The sequence below is a fragment of the Clytia hemisphaerica genome, unplaced genomic scaffold (assembly GCF_902728285.1).
Source record: "Clytia hemisphaerica strain Z4C2 unplaced genomic scaffold, Clytia hemisphaerica genome assembly, whole genome shotgun sequence".
Taxonomy (NCBI): Eukaryota; Metazoa; Cnidaria; class Hydrozoa; order Leptothecata; family Clytiidae; genus Clytia; species Clytia hemisphaerica.
Window position 1 is genome coordinate 757901 of NW_027104602.1, and position 18833 is coordinate 776733.

An 18833-nucleotide genomic window follows, 5' to 3' on the forward strand; every position below is an offset into this window, starting at 1 on the left:
TTAAAATTCTCAAAACTTAATAAGCGAAAGGTTGGAATAAAATTGTCCTGGGTGGAAAATTGGAGGCTAATACAGCAGAAAAAAAGAGAGAACTTTCCCAAAAAGTTAATAAGCGGGTGACGCTTATTAGGTACCCGAGAGCAAATTTTACAAATTATTGTCAAAAAGGCCCGGGGGTAGGGGGTACTGGGTATGTGCCACCCTTAAGGGTAGCTTTTTTGGACCTTCAAAGTCACGCTAAGGATGGTAAAAATCTTAAGGGATTTTATAGTAGCTCTCTGAAGCCGATCCCTCTAGGAAGATGAATGTCAAGATTTTTGAAAAAGTCGCCACCCTTAATCTTTTTACTGACAAAAACTACAGACATCTAACTGCCTCTTAAATCAGCAAGACTGTAATTTAATGAGACCCTGAGAAATTTCAAATCGAAAGACAATATGAAAAGAATGTATTAACACTGAATATATGTTGCACCCCTTCTTTGAATTATAGTTTAACGTCATACCTCGACTAAATTTAAAGTATTTCTCAGACATGTGTAACAGCATTTGACTTGGTATGTAATTAATTTATGACAGTCAATAACTGTTCTCAGATACCCGCATCATGCATATAAAGTATTTGGTTTAACAATTGAAATCGAGTAGGTTTTAATGGTCGATTGTTAAGAAAAACCTTTCTAATTTTTAAAATAGACGATATTTTGCAAGTTATATAAAACCTTCGTCAAATACTTTAGCGGAAATCTAAATGAAAGGGGGAAGGATTTCACAGGCTCGTGCCTTTTTCGAACTTCAAATTGGCCCTGAGAATTACGCACTTTTTAACATAGCCACACTCGAAGCTGGGCACTTTTGCAAAGCAAGGCGGGTTTAAATAATGAAGCATTCAAGTCAGTCAGTAACACAATATCAACTTTATTTCCAAAGCTAAAAGAAAAAATTTTAATGAAACAAAATCTCACGAAAGTTTAAAATCAATAACACTGCAATATTAATCAGTCAGCAAAGTCTTGACAGGATAGTACAACAATTTGACTACCTGTGACGTCAGATGTTTTTTCTAATACCCAGTCTCTTATGCAATGGGAGAAACAGAGAGGAAATTGTGTTTAGATCCTAAAAATAATTTTTCTTATAAGAATATTAGTTTTAACCGAAGACTGAGCATTGTTCGTTTGTATTAGTCAGATATTACTTTTAAGGCTTCGTGGATGTGATCTATCTATTGATAAATATTGATAATCAATAATTGATTATTATTGATCAGTATCGATTAAAAAATAATTTGTTACTATTGATTGATTGTACTTGGGAAAAAATGATATAACATTTTTTCAACAAATTCTTATAACAAAAATGTAAATACCAGAGTCTTTTTTGACAAAGTCATCAATTAAGAGACAGGAAAGAGAAGGTACTTAACGTAACCACGGAGATGACGAGATAGAGTATATAAAAGAGAAGTGATGGTATCTCCCTACAAATCAGTTTTATCTGTTGTACAGTCAAGTCAACATCTAAATCTTATAAATTTCGTCCATTTTCGCAATACATTTTCTAATACAAAATGAAAGATCTTCAAGCTGCGTTAACGAAGAAAATTATCCTGGTTGGAGACTCTGGATGTGGGAAAACTTGCTTGTTGTCGTCTTTTTTACAAAATGGTAATTTACCGAACAAGACTTATGTACCTACGATATTTGAAGTTTATAATATGGATGTTGTTCTGCAAAATACAAAATGTAAATTTTCAATACATGATACGGCGGGATTAGAAGCTTACGACCGCTTGCGACCGCTTTCTTATCCCGATACCGATATGGTTGTGATTTGTTTTTCCGTCACCGATCCAGACTCTTTGAAAAACGTCGTTGATAAATGGGTACCGGAGATTAAGAACTTTTGCCCTGGAACACCCTTTATTTTGGTCGGTACAAAATGTGATCTACGGGATGACGTTAAGACGGTGTCTACGTTGAAACGCGCCAAACAACTTCCTGTATCTACGGAACAAGCCCGGAAGATCGCCAAACAAATAAAAGCTTTGAAATATATTGAATGTTCAGCCACGCAAAGATTCAATACACAACACGTCTTTGACACTGCAATGACGAAAACTATAAACTCTAAACCATCTTTGGCAGCTACTTTGAACCTTTTATTTAGCTGTGTTAAACGGCACGCTAACAAATCAATTGTTCATGACCCGGCAAGGGAAAGTCTGATTCAGTGAAAAACTGAACTGAAATTTTACTGTACTAATAGAAATTTGTAAATATATAACTGAATATTTAAAACACTTTTACGAAAATTTTCCTTTTCAAATTTTTAAAATATACTATATTTTGCAATACTGGGATTTGTAAATATTTTTGTAATATTGTACATAGAGTAAATATTTATTTCAATCCGGTATTTAAAAGATACTGAAAAGATTACAAATCAATAAACCTTTCTCTTTGTGTCCGTAACATTTCATTGAGTTATGGTTGAGAATGAACAAAAGTACTAGGGGGGCCGTACTAGACACCCCTGTCTCACTGTACTGGTGTATTGATTGAATTAAGAAATTTACTGAGGTGATTTTTTTTGTTCAGGCTTAACTTCTAAGTTAAGAACCATCCTGACCATGGCGGAAATACTTTTAAAATATTTTGCGATCGTTTTCAGCGAACAAAGATTTAGTAAAGACTGAAATTGGGCTTGTTTTTTAAGCTGTATCTGATTAGGCAAATGTTACACGATTAAAATGATTCTAAAGAAATGCACTCCTGTCTCAGTGACCCGGTGAGATTTTTTTAAGCCAGTGGGGATAAAATGAAGAACTGTTTTCTAATGGATGCTGATTTAAAAATTTATTATACCGCTACAAAAATCCAATATAGATTTAGAAATTTACAAACGTCTTTTCTAGTTGGAATGAGAGTTCCAGTGCAGTCTCGAAATGGACGATTTTTCACATTTTTTCAGTGGGGTCCCACGGCGTCTGTGATACAGGGGTACACTTCTTCTTATAAGAACCAGTAAATTTCGTCTAAGCCTGAGATTGCTCTTAAATTGCTATTGTTCCAATCAAGCAATAGAGCTATTTGTTGTGAGGGCCTATATCTGAGGCTGGTGTTCTTATAAAATTGTTTTTATGAATAAAAAAAGGTAAGCGGATATATAAGCAAGCATGTAATACATTTTGTCCACAGTTAATCAAGAAAATTATGTATCATACACCCCTCGGGTCAGATCTCCCCCGATGGATAAGCTGGTGAAAATAATAGCCAAAGGGCCTTATTTCAAGCCCCAAGTGAGTTTTGAGATCTCAAGTTTTAAGCTGCTGAAATTTTACTTTTTTCATAGCCTCACCGGGATTTCAAAACTTCACTGGGTCACTAAGACAGGGGTGTTTTTATTTGTGCATTCAACACCATCTTAACAAAAAGGATGGAGAGACATGATCTTATCAATTTTCATTAATTATTGAGGTATTAGCCCTAGAAGTAATTGAAATTACAAACGCTGCTATTATTACAGATCTTAGAATAAAGTAAGGTCACAGATTGAAGTAATGAATAGTTTTGAAAATAAACATAATTCGAACGTTCAAACAAATGTTTTTCAATTCATTTTTTGAATACTCTTTTTGTTATGTAATTCTAATCAGATTTTTCTTTCTTTCAGTTTGTAATTGATGCAAATCAACACACTTTCTGAATTAGTAAAAAAAGAATAATCAAGAAACGAAAATGGATGAAGAAGGAAGAAGATTCAGACATGTCTGTATGCATGATTGGAGAACAAAAGCTTTAGTTCGAATTCGAAACACGAAAACAATACAATGCTCAAAATGTGCTATTGTTTAAACTCCCATGAGAATAAAGGAAGTGCAATGGAGCATTTGATGTTCATTATTGAGGCCAGCTATGGTCATTTAGTTTGTTTATCAGTTTAATGAATAATTAATGAGGCATTTTGCTGGCAGCTCTGTTTCAGAATATAGTTTGATCAGCTTCTTCAGTTGTTCAAAGATCTCGTTGGATTACAGACATACTCCAAGGTAAAAATTTGTTCTTATTTTTCTTTGTTTTTTTGTATTTTTCTCATAATCATTTCAGCCTATTTTTGTATTTTCTTCTTTTAATAATTTCATTTCTTTCCTTAATCGCTCTTTTTTTCAATTTTAATTTTGCCAATTACATTATTATGCTATGATTGCAAATAGTATTTCAATATTCAAAATTACTATCAATTCTTTTGCAATTAAGTAGCAACAGATCCTTTAAGGTCTTTAAGTCTATATTTAGAAAAGTCTTTTCCAAAAATTGATTAATTCAATATGAATTAGATAACTTAATATAATTAAGTTTTTCTGCTTCTAGGTCTTCACAGACAGTGACTATAAATTTGAAAAAAATAGTGATTTTTCCAGCAATTTTTTATGATTGTTGATTGTTGATGAGATTGTACCAAAAGAATTTTTAAAACTTCTCGCGAATCTTGAAGAAAACTTTTTCTTTGTTACGAATCAAAAATATTATATGAAAAAAATGAAAACTCTCGTAAAATTCTTTTCCATCCAGTTTCATATTTTTATCAAGTATTTGGCAAAATTTGATTAAAAAAATTCAATAAAAAAAGTAATTCTGAAAAAAAAGGAATATAAAGAAATCTCTAACCTAAAAAACCTTAAAAATCTTTTTTATTTTATTTTTATTTTTAAAATAAGATATGTGTATTTTTCCTTATGAAGTCATCAATGTTAATCACTTCAGTGTTTAAAATCGCCCAAGGATTTTGAATAATTTCTTGCTCATTGAATTTAAAAAAATTAAACTTGATATAATTGATTTATCTTTGGCGTTTTAAACAATTATTGCTTTTAAAGTAAAATACTGAAAGCATTTTGCACTTTTGACAAATTTGAAAAGCGATAGAAAAAAGATCTGAAAATTTCATAACCTGTTTAAAATTCATCCAGAAATATTAAAAATCCGTTAAAAATATTTTCTTCGAAAATTGCATAACATTTTGACAAACAAAGAAAATCAAACATTCGAACATTGACTAAAAAAAATTAAACCATTGTTTACAAAAACAATAGAAACAATAAACAGATTTTCACACTTCAATAATTTTACACAATGCTGAATATGAGTAAATGAATTGAACAAAAGATCATAAAGTGTATTCAACCGAAACAATAAACAAAAGTTAATGAACCGTATAATTTTTTTCTCGAACGCTGCACTGATTCGAATCTTTTACAATTTAATTTTTCAAAAATCAACTTCAGCCTATCCAAAGTATAGGGTCTGAAAAAATATCTGCAGCGGTAAGATAATAATTATATATTCAAAACAAAACTTAGAAATTAATAAAGTAATTTAAATTATCTTAATATAATAGCAATGAAAGATATATCAATAGTTAATACAATGCAAATTGAATCTTCGTATAGGATTATGGAATGTGATTAGTTATTATAGATAAACTAATCAAAGTTTGGTCTTGATGTTTTATTTTATTTTGAACATTCGAATTTTCTTATAATACCATTGAATGTTTTCTTTTTCTTCTAGATGAGATCTTGTATCGCTATCGTATTGCTCTTGGCAGCAATTGCCAATGCCAAATCAGTTCATGGTAAGTTAATATTCATTATTATTTTTCATTCTTCTTTTTCATTTTCTTTAGTTTTTAATTATGAAGCAATCATTATTAGAAAATTCAGTTTTTGAAATACAAAATTCAAATCGAATTGAATCAAATCAAATAATATCGAACGTAAATTATATTTTGACAATGAATATGATGCCTTTAGTTTCTTCAGAAAAACTTTTGAGTTTTTAAAACTCGAAATCGTATTTTTCTTTGTCTGAAATTAAGATATATTAAATTTTCTGATAGTGACTGTTTCATTTTAAATTTATTCAACTCGTAGTCTTTTAATTCAAAAATATGTACATATCACGACAACATTTCTCATTCGTTTTCAATATATAAAAAATTATAAAATTACTTTAAATAATAGTGACTTCAGTACATATTTTTGAATTAAGTTAGCAGCATTTATCGGCTAATAATTTTGGAATGATGTACTCTGGAAGACTTTCTGGCTTTTAAAATTTGTTGGTTTCTTGAAGCACGCTAGTAATGCAAATTGAAATTATCGCTACCATTTTGGTAAGAACGTAAACTTAAAAGCACGATGAGTGGTTTATCCTAAACTTTGATTAAAAATGTATCAAACTATTTTATTGCCTAAAAGCTGCGAAAAAATATTTGCCGATAAAATGTTGCTTACTCAGATAATATGCATTTATAAGCAAGTTATGCAATTTGTTTACTTTAGTGTAGGAAAGTTTTCTAATCCTTAATCAAAGTTTGCTCATATGCCACTAAGTATTATATTTTGCGCCAATATAATTTGAGAACTTAATCTTTAAAAGTTTTGCAACTAAAGAAAAGGGAAAATTCTCTAGTTCGAACTTCTTTAATTCAATTATTTCTATGATTCCCGTAATTCGAAATTTTCCGTAATTCAAAAAAGTAATGTTTTGTCAATTGAAGATCGAGATAAAAGAGGGTGCATCATAAAGCGAGGTAGCTTTTACAATGTGCAGATAAAAATGTATTTCTATTACCAAAGCGATTGTGAGCAAACTTGGTTAAAAGTTAAAATTACTTGTCTTTATCAAGCAATGTTAGTTACAAACTGCATTCAAATTATCATCCTCAATTCTTTTTTTTGTAAATCCATTCGTATTTGAAACGTGAACATTGCTTGTTAAAGAATCAGGATAAAAGGATAGATTTATAAAGCCCGGAGTGCTAGATGTAGATGTCGTGCTTTGACTGAAAAGTGCGCTGTGGTTAGGTAGGACATCCTACCTAGGTCATGTGATATTACAATCATATTTAAGCGCTTGATCAATCAGAAGCTTCAAGGGTTTTCGAAAACAATAGCAACAACATTTTTTGCGATATTCATTTTTTTTTGCCTGCGATGGCTTGAAGCACAACATCTAGCCCTTCAGGCTTTACAAATCTATGGATAAAAGTTTAAAAAAGTTTTAGTTTTGGCGAACGAGGAGCATAATGAATCAGGGCCATTTTAGAGGGAAAAGTATTTTTTTTTATTTTCTCGAACGCCAATTTAGAAAAATCATATAACTTTGATACAAGGTGTAAACCATGTCATAAATATACTATGTCTCTTCATAAAGGGTCCTCATTCATTAGAACACAAAATGTGTAGTCCTCCTCTTTCCAAAACATAAAATCAAAAGTATAAAGAGATTAGAAAATAACAGCAAAGTTTCCTTAACCAAAAACGACAATTTTTTGTACAAAACCTTCTTTTACAATCTTTTGTAGAAGGTGGAAAAAGGAGGACTCCACAAGCATGCGGAGGAGACTGTCCTGCTGCGTGTGCACCTGCCTGTTTACCAGTCTGCGCACCAGACACCCCTCCACCCTCCACCACCACCACCGCCTCCACCACCACCCCGCCCCACCGCGCCTCCCCCACCACACCCACCACCCACCCACCAACCCCCCACCACGCCACCAACCACCCACCCCACCTCCACCACCTCCACCACCTCCTCCTCCACCGCCACCTCCACCACCTCCCCACCTCCACCGCCACCACCCCCCGCCACCACCTCCCCACCTCCACCTCCACCACCACCTCCCCCACCTCCTCCACCACCACCTCCACCAGTTATTGGAGCCCCAGGAGCTGAAGGTCCACCAGGAGGACCGGGAATGCCAGGACCCCCAGGAATGCCAGGACCCCCAGGCCCACCAGGACCTCCAGGACCCGCGGGACCACCAGGACCTAACGGCCCACCTGCCTGTCCACCAGCTTGCCCAAAATCCTGCCCAGCATACTGCCCAATTAACTGTTGCCCATCAAAACGAAAGTAAATCAGACAAATGACGGTTTTGACAGACAAGAATAACATTGGACAGCTGACGGAGACATAGTATTTTTATAAAACACTTTTTACATAAAGCAGATCATTTTGTATATCATATAGATAATAATAAATTTTTTTACTTGACGCTATCAAATAACGTTTCTACTTTTCCTTCTAAAATTCACTGAAGTTGACTGACTCTACTAACTCAGAGAGAATTATTTCTTTTGTGAGATTACAGATACTGCATCTTGTAGATAGGCTAGTTATCAAATAACTTGCTTTTATTTTGTAGAACCATTAAGGAGGAGAAGTCCACAGGCTTGTGCCGGGGAATGCCCAGCCGCTTGCGCTCCAGCTTGTTTGCCTATCTGTTGTGCGCCACCACACCACCACCACCACCACCACCTCCACCTCACCCCGCCGCACCGGCCACCCACCCACCTCCACACCACCTCACCCCACCCCCACCTCCACCACCTCCTCCTCCCACCACCACCCCACCACCACCCCCCCAACACCTCCACCCTCCGCCACCACCCTCCACCACCACCTCCACCACCACCTCCTCCACCCACCACCTCCTCCACCACCCCCACCACCAAACACCACCTCCACCACCTCCACCACCCCCACCCCACCACCAACCCCCACCAATCCAGGAAACCCAGGACCCCCAGGACGTCCAGGACAACCAGGAGGACCAGGACCAGCTGGACCACCAGGACCTCCAGGACCCCCAGGGCCACCAGGACCACCAGGACCAGGTGGATTACCAGGAGCCCCAGCCCCACCACCACCACCATGCCCACAAGTTTGCGTTACCCAATGTGTACCCATCTTGCCCACAATACTGTTGTCCAGCCAGAAGAAAGTAAAGCTGAAGAACGCCACATTCAAATCGTTTTACTATTCATTGTACACAATATGTTTTACATTTTCTTTAATAATATTTCGTGAATGAAATATAATTTATACATAGACATGTCTTTAACATCTCCAATTCTTTACACATTTATAGTCACTAACCTTTCTAATCCATATTAATTTTACTTAATTTTTCGACATGACTGACTGAATACACTTTAATGCTCCTCCTGAAACTTACTTAGTAAGAGAGTATTATAGATTAAAAGTTTAGACTTATATTTTGGTAAAGTTAGATGCATACATAAAACTTCTCAAAAACGAGAAATTTTAATAATTCCCCTTCTTATATTTCTAGATGTCTTTAAGAGAAGTCCAACAGCCTGTGCTGCACCATGCCCAGCCGCATGCGCTCCAGTTTGCGCACCAGTATGCTGTGCCCCACCTCCACCTCCACCACCCCCACCTCCACCACCACCCCCACCACCACCACCACCTCCACCACCACCAGTTGCCATTCCAGGAAACCCAGGACCCCCAGGACGTCCAGGACAACCAGGAGGACCAGGACCAGCTGGACCACCAGGACCTCCAGGACCCCCAGGACCACCAGGACCACCAGGACCAGGTGGATTACCAGGAGCCCCAGCCCCACCACCACCACCATGCCCACCAATTTGCCCAGTGCAATGTGTCCCAACTTGCCCACAATACTGCTGCCCAGCCAGAAAATAGATGGGAAGAACAAGAGATTTTATTTTTCTACAAATCTATTAAACCAAGTGCAACTTCATAAAATATGAAATAGATTTTGTATCCAATAAATACATAGTCTCTTTTTTTTCTTCTTTTGATGGAATTTTATCCTTTACTCAGTCAGACAGTTCGAAAAATTAGCAATACAGGAGGTTCTTAGACAGTAGGTTTCATTTGGAGCTGTAGAGAAGGGCTTGAATAATCTTCGGTCATTTTCAAACTAAATTAAATCTTGCTATTGTTTTCTTCGATGATAAAATGATAATGCCATTTAAATTTTGTAATAAGTTTCAAACACTGTGGTTTATGGGTTGATTCAAAATTTTCTTAATTTGAGTTCTACAGAAAATTTTATCTAAAAATTTTAAATACACAAACTCCAACTATTTTTGAACATCCAATTTTAGGACAAAAAGCATTTTGACATTTTAAGATGAATTTCGGTCATTATTTCTGAGCCAATACACTTTATTATGATTTTTCTTGCATAATGTCAGCTTTAACCCTAAAAATATTAATTAGGCTTTAAGGGACTTAACTGTTTTCAAGTATTTCACAGACTTTAAATTATTTATTAAGGCGAGACCAATTTGATTGGTTGTTTTGCGGGCCCGACAAACCCTGAAATTCCAAAAATCGAAATAAAAATAAAATTGATTTTGGTAGTACATTTTTATTTTCATTGCTTTACAGACTGTCAAATTTTCAAAATTATGGTTTCAAAAAAAAAAGGTTTGAGAATTTTATATTCAAATTTTCATTTTATCCATGAATTCAACCTTTTGTGTCTTTTTATTTTCTATTTCCCAATTTTGTCAAGATTTAGTAGTTCTTGTTGCCTTTTTAGGGGATTTTATATGTGAAATTCTACTTTTATCCTTATCTTTTTTTGCCGACCGGCCGACCCTCTTTTTTGGGTAGCTTGGCCCGTAAAACAATAAATTGAATTGGCTCGCCTATTGAAATAGTTGACTTTTTCAAAAGGTCTAATTCACATAAATACACCCCTGTCTCACAGCCTCGATGGAACGTTTTATGACAGTGGGGAAATTTTCATCGAAATCCCAATGGGATAGAAATTCTTTTGCTCTCATGCGAAAAGAAGCAGTAGGAATGGTTTTGCAATGCAATTTTTTTCTTCTATTGAATATTAAATGAGGATAAAATCGAAGTCAGTTTTCCAGTGTGGCTGAAAATATAGGGGTCACAGTGGGTCTGTGACACAGGGGTGTGTAAATTCAAAACAAGAAAGCCTAAGCGGCGTATAGGCCCAGCATTGTTGACAGTGTCAACATATTCTTTCGTTGCAGAGTCGCAATACGCGAACCAATAAAAATTAATTACTTTAACATTTTGAGATTTTACCATATAAGTTTGAGGTATTAATTATATGTGGTTTTTTCTTACGCATGCGCACAATAGAAAGTCAGATAACTCGATTTTAGCCTGGACGCGTAAATTGATAATTACGCGCATAGGCCCCGACAAAGTCAAATCTTTTCGACCAGTTGCGTTTTAACCCTGGTCAAAAAACTTTCAATGTTTCTTTAATGAACGTCAATGATTCTTTATAGGATCTTTCAAAGATCTTAACTGATACTTTCGAAGATCTTTCAAAGAATCTTTAAAGTCTCTTTTTATGAATCTTTACTGCATCAGCATTGATCTTTAATGATCTTTGAAGATCTTTAAAGATCAGCTAAGATACTTTAAAGATCTTGAAAGAAAATTCAATATTTGAGACTTTAAAGATTCTTAACAAATCTTGAAGCTTCTTTTAAAATCATTCGGTGTTTTGAATATTCTGGAAGACTAGTAGTTGTTTTTAAGCACCTTGTCCGAGATGGGTTAGCGAAAATAATAATTAGAGCTGTTGTTTTATATCCAATTTTGAGGAATGGATCAACAAAAAAAATATCACAATATAGATTGTATTAAACAATATTTCTTTGTACCAATTATAATTTTAAATTAATTATTCTCTTGAATCTCATCTTCAACGTCAGCTTCACCGTCAGCTTTTCTTCTTTTGGCGTCATTTCCAGCCTGGTTGATAGACCTCCGGCAATGAGGCCAAATTTTTTTGAACTTTGGTTCGTCTAGTTTATATTGGTGTTGAATCAATCCTGTAAAAAAGTATATGAACGAATTTCAAAAAACATTGACAGTCCACACATTTTAGTTGATTGCTCTCGAAGTTTTTATTTTCATTTTCGAATTCTTTAAAAAAGTATTTAAAGCTTAGATTCTACCATTCAAAATTGTCTTTTCAATAATGTATTACTACCTTTGGTTTTGTCTTTTCCCTTCAAGAGCAATGAACCAAAATGTGCAGACTGCCAATTTTTTGAAACAAAGTTTAAATTTTTTTATATCACAACTAGTTGAAAGTTGAAAGTTATGGCAAAAAAAACTAAAACAAGGCATAACTTTTTGAGGAGCTCCCAGGCTTAACATGACTTATTTGTATAAAACAGCAAAAAACCTTGAAAATAAGTTAAATCGTATTTGTCAACCCATGGTGGATGAAATAATTCAATTTACGCTTTATTTTCTTGACTTGATTAGGATCTAATGCAGTCCTCGATTTCCTTTTGCCTGCTTTAGGCGAGACCATGCCATTTTCAAGTTCTTCCGTCGTAAACATCGCCTTAGCCAAGGCAATGGCATATATTGTAGGAGTATTATGTCTCGCCACATCTAACAAGTTGGAGCCATCTGCCAGAACCTAAAAATACAATTTTATTGCTTTAGACAACCGTACTACAGTACTTAAATGTAATCTAGCACGGCGACACTCAGGCATTGGAAATAAAGCAAAAAGTAATGAAAGCAACGAAAAGGAACATTTTAGTTATCTAAAAACCTTTGTGTAAGCTAAAAGTTGTATATTAAAATTGCGTTGCTGTTGTGAATGAAAAAATTATATACATGTTCGAAAAAAGTGTTTGTTTTTGATTTCGTAATTCGGTAATTTGGTTTAGAATAACAATGGTTAAAATACATAAAGTAAATAGAGAGTAAATAAAGTAAACAGAGAGTAAATAAAGGATAGGATAAAGGATACAATTGTCTCTCTCAAAAAATTATTCAAACTAAAAAAAATGTCAATTTTACAATTATAATTTTCTCCCACTCAAAACAAATTAAGTCATTCTTTCCTTCTCAAGAGTTTTTTCAAAATTATCAAGTCAGTTTGTCTCAGAGCTTTAGAATTTTAACAGTTTCTTCTTCTGATGAAAACAAAATTTGACGGGAACTTAATCCAGAAAGTTTTCCTTTAAGTATTCAAAACTCAGTTGATATGAAGTTAAAAACAAAGAAGTTGAAATGATACTTACAAAGTCATTTTCATCTAAAAGAGCCGTTTGTGTTTGATTTAGGTTCGGGTTTGCATTAGGTAATGGTTGCTCTGAAACCTAAAAAAGAATGGTGACACCAATGTTCTATCTTGCCGCGAAATTTACAAAAAAAAACAGACAAATAATGCATGTTATAAATTTATCTAGGTTCAAGTTAGAAACGCGTGGATGTGCTTGTAGTTGTGTTAAATCGCGTAAAAAAGTTGTCTAGTTGTTTTGAGAAATTGAAAAAAAAATACCTTTACAATCAATTGGCCCAGGAGAATGTTGGTTCGCCTTTGAGTTGCCAACATCTCATTCAGCAGTTCGTTCTGAAAAAAGTCACAAAAAAGTGGGAAAGGTTAAGTAGAAATATTGTGGTATGCAAAAAATAAAGCAATCAAGGTCTCACAGCTGAATAAATACTGCAATAGATAACAGATAATGAAGGGCATTCATCGTGATGAAACAAATAGTACAGCCATTCGATTAGGCTTCCTTACCGTTCTGACTTGGTGAATGTTAGCAGCAGCCCCATCAACAACATTTGAATTTCGATTTTCATGCCCCTCCTAAACACATATAAAGAAGACCTTTACCATCTCAATGATATTTATTAGAAGCTCACAAATTTCTCTTCGAGTTGCCAACATCTCATTCATATCAAAAGTTAGTTAGTCAGCAAAAAAACACGAGAAAAGTTTTTTTAAGTTGAGATATCGAGGAATGCAAATATAGCAATCAAGGCTTCAAAGGCAAATAATAATTGTATATAATAGATAAAATTCATATAGGTTGATCCCACCAGAATCTTGATTTTGTGCTTTTTGTAAAAACTAAAATTTCTTCTTAGACGATCCGGCCTTATCCAAGTACCATCATCAGTATCAGTTAAATAATACAATAGATAAAGATAAATATTAAAGAAACAGTTAAAAGAAGGGCCTTCAATCCTTACTATTTGGAAGATTCCATTGGCAATAGGCTTACTTACCATTCTAGCTTGGTGAATGTTGGCAGCAGCCCGTTCAACATTATTTGGATTTCGATTGTTATCTCTCTCCTAAACACATAAAGAAGACCTTAAAATCTTAATGATATTTATTAAGTCTTTCTCAAAAGAATGACAGTCCGCATATTTTGGTTCATTGCTTTTGAATGAAAAATGATATATAAATCAAAAGTAAATAAGTAAACAAAGAAAATTCTGAGTGCGATCAGTAGCAGTTAAATAATACAATAGATAAAGATAAATTAAAGAAACAGTTAAAAGAAGGGCCTTCAATCCTTACTATTTGGAAGATTCCATTGGCAATAGGCTTACTTACCATTCTAGCTTGGTGAATGTTGGCAGCAGCCCGTTCAACATTATTTGGATTCCGATTGTTATCTCTCTCCTAAACACATAAAGAAGACCTTAAAATCTTAATGATATTTATTAAGTCTTTCTCAAAAGAATGACAGTCCGCATATTTTGGTTCATTGCTTTTGAATGAAAAATGATATATAAATCAAAAGTAAATAAGTAAACAAAGAAAATTCTGAGTGCGATCAGTAGCAGTTAAATAATACAATAGATAAAGATAAATATTAAAGAAACAGTTAAAAGAAGGGCCTTCAATCCTTACTATTTGGAAGATTCCATTGGCAATAGGCTTACTTACCATTCTAGCTTGGTGAATGTTGGCAGCAGCCCGTTCAACATTATTTGGATTTCGATTGTTATCTCTATCCTAAACACATAAAGAAGACCTTAAAATCTTAATGATATTTATTAAGTCTTTCTCAAAAGAATGACAGTCCGCATATTTTGGTTCATTGCTATTGAATGAAAAATGATATAAATCAAAAGTAAATAAGTAAGTAAACAAAGATAATTCTGAGTGGGATAAGTTAATGCTGTAAGATTTTTATAAAAGTTCTAAATGGAAATTGAAATTGAAAAAAATTGGCTTTTCTACTGCTTCAAAAGTGTTGAGTTTACACCATAGGGGATTAATTTTTGAGAAGGGCACATAAAAATTTCAGCTCAAAGTTCAAAATCTATCAGAAGATACGAAACCTTAGGCTACGTCATATCTTCCTTCGATTCGAGCATAAAACTCCTACTCTTCGGGATATGAGCACTGCTCTTGTTCTGACTATTAAAATTCTCCAGATACATTGCATGTGCACTAAGGTTTTAATGAAAGAATAGAGAGTTTCGAAACCTAAGGCAATCAGCTGTGTTTTAAATATTCTTTCATTTAAATTCTCTATATATAGCAGTGCCTATAGACCAAGGGTAAGGCCAAAAAGCCTGGAGCTGTATATTATGTAGCACTATGTAGACTAATGAAACCTAAAGTGGGACACTGTAAACAACACTAAACATCTAACTTTTTTCTCAAAATACAGGGGTTAAACCCCCCTGGTTGTTAATTTTTCAAAATATTCCAACTCCCCCCGGATGTTATTAGAACCCCCATTTATTAATTTCTAAGAATATTTTCAGCTGTCAAAGAGAAGGCCCTTTATTTTGCTGTAAATAGTCTAATTGTAGCCTATATTAAAATTTAGCAGACCATACTCTGAACTCAAGCATTACCTTAAGGGTATAAATTTTAACATTTCAAACATACATTTTTAAACTTTTCCTAATGTTAACTTTTCTACCTTATGAGTAATTTTGATTACAAACTGATGACTGTCAAATTTAACTCACAATTCTTCTCCTGGCTGACGGAGCTGCAGCTGCTGAAGATAACTCATTGGCAAATGCTAAGATGAATTCAGTATACTTATGTTAAATAGATATTAAGGGAGCACAACATTTTATAGATTTCATTTACAATTTCCTTTTTGCAACATTAGTAATTTGTTGCTGAGTCAATTTCCCACATAACAGAATAATTTATCCCCTTTTATGCTCACTGTAAACTTGATCAAACAAAGACTATTAAACAAGGGACAAGCAAAAAAGACATGAAATAGTACCTGCTCTTTCTTCTGTTTCTTCTATTGGTGAGTTCTCTTCTGCACCATCATCAGCGACATAACTATCTTCGCTAGAACTCGCAACTGAAAGAAAACAACAAGAAGTCAAAATTCTCATTGTTTCATTAGATCTAATATGCTAAAAATTGGATCTTTTTAACCATTTCGAGGTTTTATAGATTTTCAATTAAAGAATTTTTTGCAAGCATAAACTTTCAAGAATCGCCCTGTTAAGAATTTTCAAAGACATTTACTTTTACTACACGAAAAGGGCCAAAATTCTTATTAATTGAGGAGAATACCTGATGGATGATAAGTGGATTCATCATTTTCTTTTCTTATTGCTGATTCCAACTTATTTTCTTCCTCTTCACACCTTGCTAAAGTTCCTGAAAAAATATTTCAATTGAAAAAGTAGTCCAAACAATGACTAACCCATGGCTAACTCTTAGTTGATAAGTCCCTCAACACTTAGGGTGGGCTAGGGTTTTGATGAACCAAAAAAGCAATGATGTATGAAAATAGTAAGTAAAAATATGAATTTTGTAAGGGGGGTCTTCTTAGATAAGGGGGATATTCCTTGAATTGTGCAAAACTTTAATTTTTTTTTTAATTCTAGTGGGACACACACAAATTCTCAATGAAAATAAAAAAAATCTTTTTTGCGTAAAAGGCAACCATGTTTGATCAATTTTGTGTACATTTAAGCTGGCTTGAATTATATACCTTAAGGGGTTTAATTTTTGCGGGGATTATATTTCACGAATTTCGCAAGTTTTTCCGAAATTCAAGAAAATTAATCCTTACGAAAATTTCGAAAACCTTTGGATTCGCCAAATTTGCAAAATATAATCCTCGTGAAAAATTTAAAATCATGATTTTTGCCTGAACCCTTAGGAAAATGAAAGAAATTCGGTTAAAAAGGGGCTAATTCACAAAATTTTATCCTCGCAAAAATTTAGAATTCCCATCTTTGCGAAAAAAAGTCCCGCGGAAATTAATCCCCTTAAGGTACTAAAGGTAACAAAACATAAATTACCCATATATATAATCTTGACACCATTACTATCCCCATCAATTTTCAATGTTAGTTTGTCCCCAACCTCAAACCAATTCCCATAGAGATTTTTGGATATGGATGGTGATAATATAGCGTAGTTTGGATGCTCGAGGTATCTCACTAGAACCCGAAAATCTAGAAAAGATAAAGATAAGTAGTTTTGACAAAACTGACGGCAAAAATTTTTTAATTTTGACAAAAAAATTACAAATCAACAGGGGTAGTAAAACAATAAACAATAATTACTCTTCATTTCAACTAATTCAAATGTATATACACATTTGTTTTTTTTTAAGAAACTAGTTTTACCAAACAGCCTCAATGTTTCTTAAGAAATCAGCCTGAGCCTTAAATTTTTCTTAGATGTTTCTTTTAACTTTTTGACATACGGTAGTGTTTATTTACAAACAAAGAAACGTTTTATGAACTTGTATATAATTTTATTTTCATGGGCCAAAAAAAACATTTTGTTTGGAAGGCTCTTAAATAACAGAATTAAAAAATTATTTTCTCATTATGAACCTCAGCATGTTTCTTTGAGGTTTCTTAACTTTTAGGCATTCTGAGCCTCATGTTTATTCTTAATTTAAGTGTTTCTTAAAAAAAATGTGCATATTCCTGATTTTCCAGTGCTACATATAGTAGGAAAGTACTTAACGTGAAATGGTCAAATACACTTTGAAAAAAAATTAATCATGAATAGAAAAAATTACCATTTGGACAATTGGGCCTCACTTGTTTCTTTTCTCTCAGTGGTCTTGTTCTGGTATTGTTGGATTCAACCGGGGTAGATGTTTTATTTGATGTCTTTGATTTACCCATTTTCTAAACCAGGAAATGTACTCATGAGACTCACCTTTAAAATTACAAACGAATACACAATAAGTGCAAAGGACAGTTGAAGATTACACCCTAGATAAGAGAATACCAAAACATGCAAATCGAACCGGGGAAACAAATAATGATTAATAATGAAATTTTACCACATCAAATATTTTTTAGAATGCAACGGTTTAAGCTGTCCAAACTCTAAGTAAAAAAAGCAAAGCAAAAAGACGTACTTTTCTTGCCGCAATCTTGAAAAAAGTTCACACAGAATTTTTTTCAACCAATTACTGTACAGTAGATCGTGTGATTCCACTTTCACTTTCTCTAGTCCAATAAGACATGTGCGATTTGACTCACGTGACTCGTTCGTTCGTGTCTTATTGGACTAGAGAAAGCCAAAGTGACATAAATTCAAGATGGTGGCAAAAAAAGTGGTATCTCTAATTGAAAAACCACGAGGGAGAATTAAAATGAATAACACAGGTGGTCACACTACTGGCTACTACAGGAGCAGGAAGCAAAGGATTAAGGCTAATGATTTTGGTTTCTCTGAAGGACAAAAGGTATAGGAAGGTTAACTAAAAGTGGGATAAAGCTGGGACTAGTATTATACTTATAAAAACTCTTATTAATCGTATGACAAAGTCTGATTATTCGACAAATTTTGCTTAAAAATACTGTTCAATTAACTACGTCTGGACTGGGGAATATAAGTAAGTATAAATGATATCTCCTTATAAAAGAGAACTTATGTTTAGACGAGTAAGTAGAATAATCCTTGACTACTGAAAAGAAGACGAAAATAAGTGACAAATATAATTGTCGTCCATAAACATGAAAAATAAGTCTTCTTAACTTAGGCCATATAGATACATACCTTTGTGATCGACTTTCTTGTTGTTTTTTCCAAATTACAGGACCAGTGGTCACGCGAATGTGTAGATTGTGTAAAAAGAAAGATTCCCGCGATTCCCGCACTTTTTCATATGAACTCTGAACTCGTTCTCAATCCACTTTTCAAATAACGGCCCATCTTCACTTCGTAAATATTTCCCGATCTTGAAGACCTAATTTCAAAATCGGAAAT

The 18833-nt window shown here is 33.9% G+C and overlaps 3 protein-coding genes across 7 annotated transcripts; 2 read left to right on the forward strand and 1 right to left on the reverse strand.

The window, feature by feature from the left end:
- Positions 1 to 1495: 1495 nt before the first annotated feature.
- On the forward strand, positions 1496 to 2296 carry LOC136824160 (ras-like GTP-binding protein rhoA). Its single transcript, XM_067080329.1, has one exon. The coding sequence runs from the start codon at positions 1570 to 1572 to the stop codon at positions 2233 to 2235; it is 666 nt and encodes a 221-aa protein (XP_066936430.1). The 5' UTR covers positions 1496 to 1569; the 3' UTR covers positions 2236 to 2296.
- A 1672-nt stretch (positions 2297 to 3968) lies between these two features.
- On the forward strand, positions 3969 to 9610 carry LOC136824163 (cuticle collagen 1-like). Of its 4 annotated transcripts, none has more exons than XM_067080333.1 (3): positions 3969 to 4050; positions 5573 to 5636; positions 9144 to 9610. In XM_067080333.1, exons 2-3 carry the CDS (start codon positions 5573 to 5575, stop codon positions 9518 to 9520), a joined length of 441 nt encoding a protein of 146 aa, XP_066936434.1. In that variant the 5' UTR covers positions 3969 to 4050; the 3' UTR covers positions 9521 to 9610. The 4 variants fall into 4 exon arrangements, with proteins under 4 accessions (XP_066936434.1, XP_066936432.1, XP_066936437.1 ...); XM_067080331.1 differs by lacking the exon at positions 9144 to 9610 and adding an exon at positions 7371 to 8062; XM_067080336.1 differs by lacking the exon at positions 3969 to 4050 and adding an exon at positions 5241 to 5325.
- A 1856-nt stretch (positions 9611 to 11466) lies between these two features.
- Positions 11467 to 18796, reverse strand: LOC136824169 (uncharacterized). Of its 2 annotated transcripts, XM_067080342.1 has the most exons (14): positions 18624 to 18796; positions 17632 to 17743; positions 16898 to 17053; positions 16161 to 16247; positions 15859 to 15942; positions 15587 to 15642; positions 14547 to 14615; positions 14211 to 14279; positions 13877 to 13945; positions 13386 to 13454; positions 13143 to 13214; positions 12883 to 12960; positions 12086 to 12269; positions 11467 to 11667 (listed from the first exon to the last, which is right to left on the reverse strand). In XM_067080342.1, exons 2-14 carry the CDS (start codon positions 17738 to 17740, stop codon positions 11513 to 11515), a joined length of 1257 nt encoding a protein of 418 aa, XP_066936443.1. In that variant the 5' UTR covers positions 17741 to 17743; positions 18624 to 18796; the 3' UTR covers positions 11467 to 11512. The 2 variants fall into 2 exon arrangements, with proteins under 2 accessions (XP_066936443.1, XP_066936445.1); XM_067080344.1 differs by lacking the exon at positions 18624 to 18796 and having other exon boundaries at positions 17632 to 17758.
- Between the last annotated feature and the right edge of the window lie 37 nt (positions 18797 to 18833).

What these genes read in the sequence shown, in the direction of transcription:
- LOC136824160 (XM_067080329.1), top strand. Translation starts at nt 1,570, where the DNA reads ATGAAAGATCTTCAAGCTGCGTTAACGAAGAAAATTATCCTGGTTGGA.
- LOC136824169 (XM_067080342.1), bottom strand. Translation starts at nt 17,740, where the DNA reads ATGGGTAAATCAAAGACATCAAATAAAACATCTACCCCGGTTGAATCC. An exon ending in ACATTCACCAAGCTAGAATG is followed by an intron (nt 13,946 to 14,210) that starts GTAAGTAAGCCT and finishes TTATGTGTTTAG; the next exon opens with GAGAGAGATAACAATCGAAA. An exon ending in TGGGCCAATTGATTGTAAAG is followed by an intron (nt 12,961 to 13,142) that starts GTATTTTTTTTT and finishes ATTCTTTTTTAG; the next exon opens with GTTTCAGAGCAACCATTACC.